The sequence below is a fragment of the Corvus hawaiiensis genome, chromosome 26 (genome assembly GCF_020740725.1).
Source record: "Corvus hawaiiensis isolate bCorHaw1 chromosome 26, bCorHaw1.pri.cur, whole genome shotgun sequence".
NCBI classification, from domain to species: Eukaryota; Metazoa; Chordata; class Aves; order Passeriformes; family Corvidae; genus Corvus; species Corvus hawaiiensis.
The window spans coordinates 33618967-33631205 of record NC_063238.1 but is presented as its reverse complement, the minus strand read 5'-3'; the positions used below and the strand labels follow the sequence as shown (position 1 = coordinate 33631205).

The window sequence follows — 12239 nt, the reverse complement described above, 5'->3', positions numbered from 1 at the left end:
TTCCATCATCTTATTTGACATTGGTTTGTCTGAAGCTCATTTTAGTGAACCAAAATTTTGATTTAGACATCCTATTGCTGGTAGTCACACTCAGTCATCTGATAGTGAGGAAAACAAACAGCAATACTGGAGTAAAAAATCTCTTTCAGGCCAAGAAAACCAAAATCAACTCTTCTCCCTTCAACAGTGCTTCCTTGGCAGCCTTCCACTCAAGGTGTTACCTGTATTTTGTAATTGCCAAGAAGAATGTGGTCAAAGACAAATCAACACAGATAAGGGAGTGGAGGTTTTCTTACACTGCCACAGTGTCTACTACTGTCTCCAAGATCAGCTCCTTTCATTCCCCTTGAAAGGCTCCATCCTCACATCTCTTTTCCTTATTCTAAGCATAAAACTGAGTCATAGAATGGTTTGAGTTGGAAGGAATGTTCAAAGACAATCTTGTCCATCCCCTCTGCCATGGGCAGGGGCACCTTTCACTGATTACTCTGTCCCACTCCACCCCAATGTGATATGGACACTCAAGGTCCCGATTGACCTCTTTTTAACCTGGGAGTTCCAACATTAAGTTCTGTGCTGCCATCTGGATTCATGGACCCCACAGATACCTGGATTTACAAAATACTATGTCAGTGCTTCAGAAGAGCAGTCAGTGTGGCAGTAACCAGGAGGAGGAAAAAGCCAACAGAGAGGAAAGACAAGTAGTTAAGGTGGGACTGACAGGTAAGTGGCCTGGAATCTAACTATGGTCAGATTTGTCTGACCTTGAGTAACTCCCTTCAAAATAGTATTTCCCTTCCCTCTTCTTCTCACTTCTTGGTCTGTCTATTCTAGTGTTTTAATTTAGACAGAGAATACATTTTTTGAAAGACTCTCCCTGACTTTCCATGCTTTGATATGCTGTGGGGAAGGATTTCAGAGCTTGCAAGCTGGACTCCTTTCAGACCAACAGTAAGCCCAAAGACACGATCCAAGAGGGTCCCCCACACTCCAGCCAATCCTGGACATCCCATCCTTGGGATCAGGTAGCAGCTAGTCCAAGGTATTCCCCAACAGCCACCATGGGGATGTCAAGTCATCAGCAACAAACTGTTTCATTCGACAGATTCTTTGCAATTAAGCGACAGCAAAAGCTAATACAGACACAGCCTTCATTGCCAGATTTATATGAGTGTTTAAGAGCAGAGACAGGCTCCAGTAACCTGATTTCAGAGTTCACAGCACAACAGGGCTCCAGCTACAGCTGGGCAGGCTCCTGGTACTGCTACAATGCAAAGGAAGGATGCTGAACTACTTTGTTACCGTTCTCATCTTCTGTGAAGACTGTCTGTCCCTTGAAGATTTTTGTTCCTACTTGTATCTCCCCTGGCCGCATGAAGGGTCCACTTATTCTGTAGTCCTTACACAGCTTAGTGAGGATCTCACTTGGCTTGGTTGCATCTCGCCATGCATTGTACCCTTCTCTGCAAGGAGAGAACAGAGTGAAGCAAAATGGGTGAGGTTTTCCTTCTGAAGAGTGCACTGACAGATCAGGAATTTCTATGCAGAGATTCGCTTTATGGTCAGTGGCCCTGATATCTGCTCAGTAAAATTTTCCTTTGTCCAGCACTGCTTCTTACTTGAGACACTGCCTCTGTCTGCTCAGGTCCTGGAGATCAACCACTCGTTTCTCTTAAAACACAGGAGAAGCTGAGGCAGCCTTGTCCACAGCTTAGATAAAATAATAGCATGGGCATACTTCCCATGAGGAAAAGGAACAGAGCTTGTTCCCTGTTGTACCTAAAAGATTCGAGTTTACATGTGCTGCCTCCATTCAAGGAGAATTATTCTGCAGCTTTCAGATGCAAAGGATGAGCTCAGGTTATCTCGGACCTGGAATAAGCGCGTAAAGAAATATCTCACACTGGAGACTGAGCTGGCAAGGGAAGCTTTGAGGCTTGTTCTGTGTTCCTGGATTACTTTTTGACATTGTCCACCCTTGGTTTGTAGATAAAATGAGAAACAATCATAGATGAACCCCAAACACACATCTCCCAGGTTAGCGCCCCACCCCAGGGCAGCAGAGTTATTTTAGATTGACTTTCTCTGCATTAATTAATTTTTATGCACAATGTCTTTGAGAGTGCAGCTGTCTGGCCCGGACCAGGAGCTCAGCCTCACTGCCCCATGACTCACCCTGTTACAGAGGTCATGTCAGCAGCCTCTGCTCCTGCTCCCCCCAGTGCCACACCAGTCCCACCAGCCTTGCTGCAACCACTCCAGCTGCAGCTGAATAAGAGAGAGTGAAGTAGAGCCCTGGCATAATTTCTATGAGAGATTTTCCCCATTAGCCCTTTATGCCTGTCCAAAGGCAGTTTATCAAGCAGGTATGTAGTAAACATCAGCTGTTTACTATCTAAAATACTTCTTGAACAAACAGTGCTGTTAATTTAAAAATATCCACTTCCCACTGAGGCTGGCAGTTACCCAAAGCCACCACTAAGCTCTTTGGTGAATTTTAATTAAAATACCCCTGTGACACTTTTGTGCTGAAGAAAGCATAATATCTGGAACACATTTGTAATTTCTCCTTCAAGTCAAGTCACTCACTGTGAGCTCTGTTGCTGCCTGAAGAAGTACTTACATTTCATATTGACTCTGTAACCCACAGGTAGCTCGATGTCTGCTGTAGAAACGATTTTCCAAATCAATTTTAGTCTCTCCAATAAGATCATCTGTCCCAATGAAGTCATGGTCATAGATCAAGACTGTGAGCAACGAATCCTTGGGGAATGTAGCTTGGATTTCAAATGATCTACAGGAAAAATTTAAACCTACATGAAGTCAGATCAATTTTGAAGCCGAGAAGACTAGGCTAATTCATGCCATGCAAACAGTGTGTGAGTGGTATTTCTTCTAATAAGCAGTAGCTTTTCCGGTAGTGCTTTTTGCTTCAATTAAATATTTGAACATGCTGGAAACACACAGTGCAAAAGTATATTCTTTCTCCTGCTTCCCTAGCACCCTGCGTAGAGTCCTAAGATTGTTCCTACAATCCTGACTCCATGAAGGCTAGTACAGCTGTATGTAAGAGTTCTCACACATTTTTCAGAACCCCCAAAAGGGACATATAAGTCTTTTCTGGTTTCTTGCAAAAGCTGCAGGTTAAATATTGAATATAGGAATCTGGAGGCACCAAACAAAATGATCAGGCAAAAGTTTAAACAAATCTCAAAAAAGCAAAGATAAGAACTCCCTTTTCACTGGGTGCATTTTTCAGGAATCATTATTGTTGAAAATATAAAACTGATTGTAAAAGGGATTTGACAAATTAGCGAAAGACAGGACACCCTGATCACCACAACACTGGCTCTAGATTTCTCCAAAGCACAGACAAAACTGAGCTTTGTCTCCTGAAGGATGAGTTTTGTACTTTTCCCCCCCCGTTCTAGGGGTCTTTCAGTCCAAAGTAGTATAGTGTCTCTGTCTTAATGTTCTTCCACCCAATTCAAAGTATTTTCAACCTTTTTAAAATAGGGAAATCTTCTGGGAAAAAAAAAAAAAATCACAGCCATTAGCATTAAAAATATAAATAAGTATAAAGCATTGATAATACAAACTGGCTATTTACCGACAGCTTGCCCCTGGCTCCTCCATTAAGAAGGCTATATGAGTTAAAAAAACTCATATGTCCTAGAATTATGAGATTTATTTAGCACTCTATTTAACCTGAAACAGCAACAAAGATTGTGAAATCACACTTTACTGTTCTGATATTTATTTTGCTTTAAACTTAATGATTGTATTAATTTTCACAGACAATTATCATTTGTTGCCTCATTTCCTCTTACACATAAATTTGCAAAACCTCTCACAGATTGCATTACTTGGTATGTTTTGACGGGTATGAAAATGAAATATTTTATCATCAAACAGTGTGACACCAATTACCAACATTTTAAGCATCAGAATTACAGAACATCCAAACTGGCAGAAATCAGCATATAGCAAACACTTCGTAACAGTAACAGCAACTGTGGTAGCAAGTGATAAAGCACAAATTACACTGAATACAAAAATAAGCCATCACTGACCTTCCAAATATAGGGTTTAGCTGCTTGGGGATGTAGTTTTCCCTGTCTTTAATTTCTGTGTTGCCCAGCCTCAGCACAATGTAGGGATCTGACTTGCCATCTGGATCAGCTGGGCTGAGGTTAAATGCCTGTTAAGAAGAAAAATTGTGTCCTCAAGAAGTTTGCGTAAATACAGCATGGTCCCTGCACAGGACTATGGTTTTCCTGCCTAGTCATGGGTGATCTGGAAGTCCAGGGGCTTTGCTTGCCTCATGTAATGTAAAATTTGGCCTACAAAAAAAGTTTTGTAGGCTTCTAGGAAAAGATGATCTGGAGGAGAAGAGAGTTTGCAAAGCTGGAAGTGCTGTCCCATCACTAAGATAGAAAAAGCTGAGCGGGAGAGGCAATACTGAGGAAGAAGCTGGTGCACAAGTGCAGGTAGGATTCAGGAAAGAATTACCTACAAATATTGTTCCAGATCCTTGAACAGTGCAAACCAATTCTTTATAGAATCTCAGAATTTTTAAAGTCTGAAAAGACCTCTAAGTCTTTATATTTGTTCAGGAAGTAAAACAATCTCTTCATATTTTGTTGCCACAGCCTCTCTGCATGCCATCTTTCTGTCTTGGATTACCTGCAACTCTCTTGTTTCTCTGAAATACCAGTTCATTCTACCCATTTTACCTCTCACACCATTCTCTCTCATCTTGTCCTCTGTATTTCTACCTTTATTGACCCCAAAATTTATTCACAACATGTAGAACTTTGATAGTATGCTATTCATAGCCCCCCAAAAATATGCTATCATTTCCTCCTTACTGAGGTTTTGTTTAAATGTGTGTTATTTTGAAACAACTCTACTGATTAAAACTGGCTGCATTTGCATATTGTGGCTGGAAAAGGTTGTGTATACTATGTTAGTTATTTATCCAGCTGTTTTAGTTTGAACAAGTAAAGGGATTCTCCAGTCTTGCAGAAATCTCCAGAGTTCTTGTGAGGAATATATATAACATTTTCTACTCTGAACACTCATTTCTACAGTATGAAACATTGGCTGAAATATGACCAGAAAAAAACCGAACCTCATGGATGAGGCTTTTCAGAAGCTTCACTGCGAAGACAATAGAAGCAAACAGAGTTGAAAAGAAACACCCAAGTTATTTCAAGGTTAAAAGACCATCTGTCTACTTACTGCCACAATATAAACCCTGATGAGCACTTTGACAGAGTGGTTTGGGGGTATCCCTTGCAGGATGCGGGGCTGCCCTCCATCCAGCAAGCTGCCATCCTCAGGACTTGGGTATATGCAGAAGGAGCCCTGGAAATGCATTGGCTTTTATCTCCCTTGAAAACAGATCAAGTGCAATACAAAATACAAAAACAATCCTTTGAATGAAAAAATCATCATTCATGCAACTGATTTTGTGGTAACCCTCACAGGGAACCCAACCTGCAGTGCACTAAACATCAGCTTTTAAAACATCTTTTCTCTACGACATGGTACTATCACATCTAGAGGTTTACAAGAACTACCTGCCTATTGACTATTTTTAACTAATACCTGTAGGTGTTCTAAATCCGGTTTTCATATAATTCATATTTTTTAAATAATATATTGACCTTAACTGTATATTGGCAAATTAATAATTCCATTGGGTAAGTTTCATAACAGTGTGACAGGAATCCAGCTGTATTTTTGCAGCCACCATACAACTCGTATAAATCAATATTGACTCATGTTGCTGAGTAGCTCATACTGCCTGAAAGCAACTAACAACTCATTTAAGCAGAAATTTGCATTGCAAACTAATTGAGATATCAATGAGTTTAATCAGTTCCTCTAAACTACAAAGTGCTTGAAATCCTGATAGCATTACTCAGGCTTTGAACTTTTCAGATTGCCTGATGGAGTCCTGGATCAGGCTGTAGCTGTGAGGCCCTACACTTAAATTACACAAAATTACGTACAAGGTTCTGTAACTAATACTGTAGAAACAAAGTTGCATTAGTGAAATCTGGACTACATAATATATCTCTTCTTCCTCTTCTGTAATTTCAAACTCCTTGTAATTCCTTATTTCAAAACAGAAGTGAACACCTGGTGCTGGATGCTGTTTTTTTCTATCAGGTAATGGGAAAGGAAAAAAAAATTAACACTAAACAAAATAAAACTAATTCTATTTACAACAGACTATCAATGTCTATTTCTTTCATCCCTGGCATACCTGAAATATCTGAAGTCTCTAAATTATTACCCATTTAATCAACATCAACTAAATTGGTGTTTCCGCCCGGGTTACAAACCCAACCCGCGACAAAAGCTTACCTTAAATTTTCCTATTATTCTGTCTTCAGTGTCAGCATGAACTTCATCATTAGATTTTCCTCTTAAGAGCTGGAAAGTTTTCACCCAGTCTTCAAAGTTATTAAATTCACTCTCCAAGTCTCCTTCATAAATCTTTGAAAACAAAAGAAGGCTTATATTTTGTCGTGCAGTGAATACATTTATAGCAACTTTTTATTAGAGAGTGAATAGAAATTCATTTTGACCCAAAATGCAGACTTTAATAAAAACCAAGGTTTTGCAAAAGTCCTTGAGGAAAAGAGTTAATTCCCTATTTAAAACAGGACCAGTTTTGTCCTCAACCAAAGTCTTTCCCAACTATTGAAATAGCACATTAATGCAACAGGTGGAAGCAACTCTGGAGGGGCCAAAATGAACATTTGTAAGCACTGGTGTGAGTGAAAAAGTGCAGATGTGTTGCTCTTTGCTTCTGTTTCCTTGCTGCATCATGCCTTTGTTGCATTGACCCATTCTGCTACGTTAATGTGTCAGAACTTGAGAGCAAAGCAGACAATAATAAAGTGCTGTGGGGACAGAGCTTTAGGATAGCTCAAAAGACCAAACCATTTTTCAGAGAACATGTTTTTTCAATACTCTCTCCCAGTAATTTTTCAAGTGTTATTCAGTGTGAAACAGAAGGGCCAATATAACTGCCATCTCTAAAAAAATGGAAACAGCAGTTTCAAATTCCCATTTACTCAGCTACAATCTAATCCAAACAGTCCTAATCTTTTCAAACCTCTCATCTCTCCAGACAGTTTGCACAACCCATATAGTTTTCTTTGAATTCCTTCTATCATTACCCAACCAAATCTAATGTGAGCCGAATATTATCTCCCATCAGGGAGGATGCACTAGCCATCACAGCAATGCTTTCCATCTCTTTTTTTAAGACATTCTTAATAGGCCCAAATATTTCTAACATGAAATTTTGGATTTCTAACTACAGTGTTTTACATGCAAACAACAAAACTGGATTTCACAGAAGTCTCTCTGAGTTTGTCTACACCAATGAATTCTATGTCTAAGACCAAGTTTGCCTCATGCACCCTATGAGACCCTGTTTTCCTCTGTGTCCCTTGTGCTGGAGGGCATTATGACTATAATTTAGTGTGTTTTATTCATTTTAAGGTGTCTGAAATATATGTAAGGGGGGTTTGTCAAACTTAGCTGCTGATGTCAAACTTTGGAGAGACAGTGAATAACAACAGCCTTACCTCAGCCTTATTTTTCTCTTACCTGCAGTGTTGCTAGGTTTGGAGTTTCTTTCTGTATCCTTTTCAATGTCTTATCCTTCTTCTTCCTGTCTGGCTCATCCTCTATGATCAACGCTATGTGGTCAGATGTCTGCTTATCTGCAGAAATTTAATGACATCATGTACGTTTTAGTAAGCAAAGCATATAAAATGCTTCAGAGAAGGATGCAAATATACATTTTTGAAGAGTCTCCTTGCTCTTTCTCTATTTATTCCTCTACTGCCAGACACAGGAATCTTCTCTATTACCACTGGTCCTCTCAGGAAGAGAGGTGGCAATTTATGCTCTCTGTGGCTACCAGTCTTCATAATGAGCTTGTTTGACCAAGAGTGATGGTGTCCTGTATGACTCCCTCCCTGATGCCACCTCCCAGACCACCCTTTTCCTCCTTCTCTGACTCCTCCCCAATGCAAATAAACAGATCTTAACAGCTTTCACATAAAATTTAAGGTTTATTTAAAACTGAAAGCTGTTACTTAGGCTGTCAGATATTTAGCTGTTATTTAGATTTCAGGGTGACCCATGTCCTCTGCTTAAAGGTATCACAAAATAGGGTGTATCTCACCTGGTCAAAGCCTAGAAGTGTGAGAAATGGGAGGAGGTAGATCAGACTAAAGTCAGATTCCAAACACTGAGAGGGGATTTCCCAACAAAAAGAGGGTGAGCCATCAAAAGTTACACTGAGATGGTTCAGCTCTTCAGCTGAAATCTGGATTTTAAGTTCACTTTACTTTCATTTTTTGAGTAGATCATGTGTGTTTGACAGCAATAAATATTTAGAGATACATATTTCATGTCAGAGATGTCCTGTATGTATAATGCTTATCATCACAGGTGAAAATTTGTAATAAAAATGATCAGGAGAGAATTTAAAAGGTCTGAAGTAATCAGTCAGAACCAATACACCACAACTGCCTGAATAGTCTGTGGGTGGATGTCACAACTGTAAATGAACATCATATCCTTGTAGAACATTTTCTGTGTAAATATTACCTCTATTTGGACAAAGGAGCTTCACTCAGAAACTGATCTCCTCCTCATCTCTCAGCAGCCCTGATGATCACTGAAGTACCATTATCTGCTATTTCCAGAATGATATCATGTGATATTTAGGTCATGTCTTCCATTCAGAGCAATCTCAACACCCCCTTTAAACCTTTAAATCACCTCAGTCACTGGTGGAGTGCGGTCAGCTCTGGCATTAAAAGGTGATTAATTTCATTCTGAATAGCAGCTCTGTGTAAACATCAAATATTTGTTTACTTTCCCAGCCTTCTCAAGCAGTCATATTTGTCCAAAAATAAAATTTTCTAGAGTTCAGTTTGATTGTGGGAGGACCTGTTGAGCCACGGAATATATATGTATGGAGACATATATACATATGCACACAGAGCCTATTTCTGGCCAATTTTTTTAGGTTCTTGTGAAAAAAAAATTTTTATTGGACCTGAGCTAGATAAAGCTTTCCAGCTATGGAAATAACACACGTGACTACAAGTCTCCTAGCAGAAGCTGTTCCTGCATCACTGATCCTGAACTGGGTTAAAAATTGAGAGGAGCTTCTTTTTCTGAACCTGTTACAAATGCAGCCTAAGATCAGGATAATCTCTATCTTGTATCCTTTAGGACTTTAACTTTGCTAATCTTTGTGCACAATATTTGAGTGACGGGAAATTCATGTTAACTCAACACTGGCTCTGAAGTTTTAACCTACCCATCGTCTGATCAGCTGTAGAGGAAAGAGCCCAGTACACCAACAGTACTCTGGTACCAAACATTAATTGTTGCCAGTAAAATAGTAGAGAAGCGATACTAGAGAAAGTATTAGTAGTGCAAAATAATAGAAAAAATGCAAATAATTTACTTACTGTCTTCAGGTTTTTCTTCACTGGAAAAAATTCCTTTTGCCTTTCAAAAGAAAAACATGATGGACAAGCTCCTCATTATGAGTGTAATACCAAAAAGGAATCATTCAGCAGTAAATCTACTTTTATAACATTGCTCATTCATAAGAGTTTTGAAAATGCTGGGTGACTCACCTTTTGCATTTTGAACACAGAAGCATAGTATTTTGACCACCAGTCAATAACATTTTCAGCTGATTCATCTGCAATTGTTCTTTTTCTTCTCTTTGTTGACCGTCGGATGGATTTTTTCCTATCCTACCAAATGATGGCAAAAGTACTAGAACTGATTAAAACTAATCACCTGACTTATGACATTAAGCATGAACAGATGTATACACAGAAAATTTCAGCCTCCAAGAGTTAAATAAAATGCAATATGAATTTCTGTCTCTGTCTTTTATTCCAAGATACTTCATCGTGATCATCACATTATTAAAGCTATCTCTGTATTTCCTGCTGACTACGCCAAGATTTTAATATTGGAGACACTGCCACAGGAGCACCCCATACAACAGGCAAATCTACACAGATAATAAATAATGATGTTTTAAGGGATGCAAACGTTCAGATACAAATTGGCTTCTCCCACTTGAGTCTGCAAGTATTTTAAGAATCTATTAATGTAAGTAATAAAATTCTGTGTGGTCAAAGCTGCATTGTTAACTAGTTCTCTTGAGGGCGAGCAAGATAGTGTGGGTGTCAACATTAATACCTAAAATATCTAAACCTGGGGTCAGCAGATTACCACTTTATAAGGAAGGGCTAAAGTCTGCAAGACTGCAGGAGGAAGTTAGCTGGTAGCTTCAGCTGTACCCACCTTCTGTTTCCTCTCTTGCCCTGGCTCAGAGGCGGAGTGCTCCGGTTCAGCGGCAGGAAGTGCTGTGAGGGACGAGTCTGGCTCTGTCACTGTCCATTTACCCTGCTTCACCTCAGCGTAGATGTGATCGGCTAAAACTGGTTCTTCTTGGGATAGCTCAGCAGGCTGGGATGACTCAGGTGAAGCTGAGACTGAAACTTTGCAAGTTAGGTAAGATTTTGCCAGAAATACTGCCATAGCATTTGATGATCATCACATAATCATGTGATTAAGGGTTTGACCCCTATGCTCAACACAATAAAGCACACTTCTAAGTGTAAGCCTCTAAGCAGATGCTTTGTCTTTTTATTTGGAGTCAGAATTGAACACTTACCTTTCTCAATTTCTGCAATGTCTACTCTGTTAGCTGCAGCTTGAGGACCCAATGGGGTTTTACATAGGAATTGCTTAAGGCAATTGATGGTATGTGTTCCAACAAGAGTACTCCTCCCAAATGCTCTCCAGTCGACCACACAGATGCTTAATGGTGGATGCAAAAGTTCATTTTCAGGCAGCTCCTAGTGCAGAGGACAGACAGCAGAATGAGAGAATTGCTGGAGAATATAGAACATGTGTAGAGTATTTCTCATGCATAGCAATAAGGCTTGTACTCTTCCCTCCCTCCCTTCTTCTCAGCTATTAATATAATCATAATGCAAAATGCATTCAGCATAGGCAATATGATTTTTGTTTCCTGCAAAATCTGGAGAAAGCCTTGTTCTTAAGAATGCAGAGTGGACTGTACAGGCTGCGCTGCTGAGTTGAATCCCACGCTGTCATATTCAAGTATCTCTTGTTAGAATAAACAGGGAGAATCAGGAGTGTTCAGAAGGATGGAATGCAGTGTGGGAAGTTGTGAGTCTTAATGCCACTGCTGCTGTGTTGAAGGCTATTAACCCTATCTGCCTCAGTTGCCCAACAACAAGATGTGGACCATGGGTGGTTACATGCCTTATGGGGTGAACTACCAAGAGGAAAACAGCTCTTAGGACATACACCATAAAAGCTAAAAATACTGTGGAAACTGTACTTCCTTATCCAGTTTATTGTTTTGATATATTTTTCTCTTATAAATAAAATTCCCTCTTGATGGTAGCAACAAGAGCAAATTGAACAAATCAAGACACAGAGGAAATTATTTGACAAGAAAGGAAGAATAATGGTAATTAACATCTTGCCTAACCAGAGAACAGACAGGCAAGGGGCAGCATGCTATACGTACCACTTCAAACCAGTCTGCAAGGCCAGTGAAATTGGGATTTTTCTTGTAGCTCTGTATGACAGAGGATTTAACTCCTTTGCCTGCACACTCGATGAGAACCTGGGGGCGATCTACCGAGAGGAGCTGGACTTTCTTCAGCTCTCGAACACCCCAGAACAGGACCTGTGGTGTGCAGAGAGAAACACTGTTAGCTTGCAGAAACCCTGACTTGGCATGGGGAAATGGGCTAATAAGCAGGTGGTGTGAAGGCTGCAGAATGAGTGGCAGTGAACGGTGAGGCTGGGCAGCATCAGGCATCACAGTGATAGGAAAAGCTGCCACTTTTCCCAGCTTTCTAATATAAGGCTACTTTGGACACAAATCGTACAGGAGAGAAGGGCAGGGGAGGTGTAGACATTTGTAGACACAGACAGAAGGCATTGTTTGGCTGAAGTCTGGGACCCAGAAAAAGCCTGTGAGACAGCTGATACCAAACTTCAGCTCCAGTGATGTCATTTGCAAGGGGAAGCTCTCCATCTCCTGTGGACACTTCCTTGGGCTGCACAGAATGTGGGTCCACCAGCCATGCTCTGCCACGAGAGAAGTCCCTTCCCAGCAGGTC

General features: G+C 40.2%; 1 protein-coding gene across 2 annotated transcripts in view; it reads right to left on the bottom strand.

Annotated features, from left to right (window-relative positions):
• Positions 1-12239, bottom strand: part of FER1L6 (fer-1 like family member 6) — a 78624-nt gene that overhangs the window by 12905 nt on the left and 53480 nt on the right. The window contains exons 24-34 of one of the 2 annotated variants that reach the window (XM_048287186.1): positions 11639-11800; positions 10751-10934; positions 10378-10574; positions 9693-9815; positions 9522-9561; positions 7636-7751; positions 6379-6510; positions 5245-5370; positions 4074-4201; positions 2624-2794; positions 1303-1463 (exon numbers count right to left, since the gene is read on the bottom strand). In XM_048287186.1, the coding sequence (XP_048143143.1) occupies positions 1303-1463; positions 2624-2794; positions 4074-4201; positions 5245-5370; positions 6379-6510; positions 7636-7751; positions 9522-9561; positions 9693-9815; positions 10378-10574; positions 10751-10934; positions 11639-11800 (1540 nt within the window). The remainder of the gene's footprint in view (positions 1-1302; positions 1464-2623; positions 2795-4073; positions 4202-5244; positions 5371-6378; positions 6511-7635; positions 7752-9521; positions 9562-9692; positions 9816-10377; positions 10575-10750; positions 10935-11638; positions 11801-12239) is intronic. The other variant, XM_048287187.1, reaches the window with a different exon arrangement.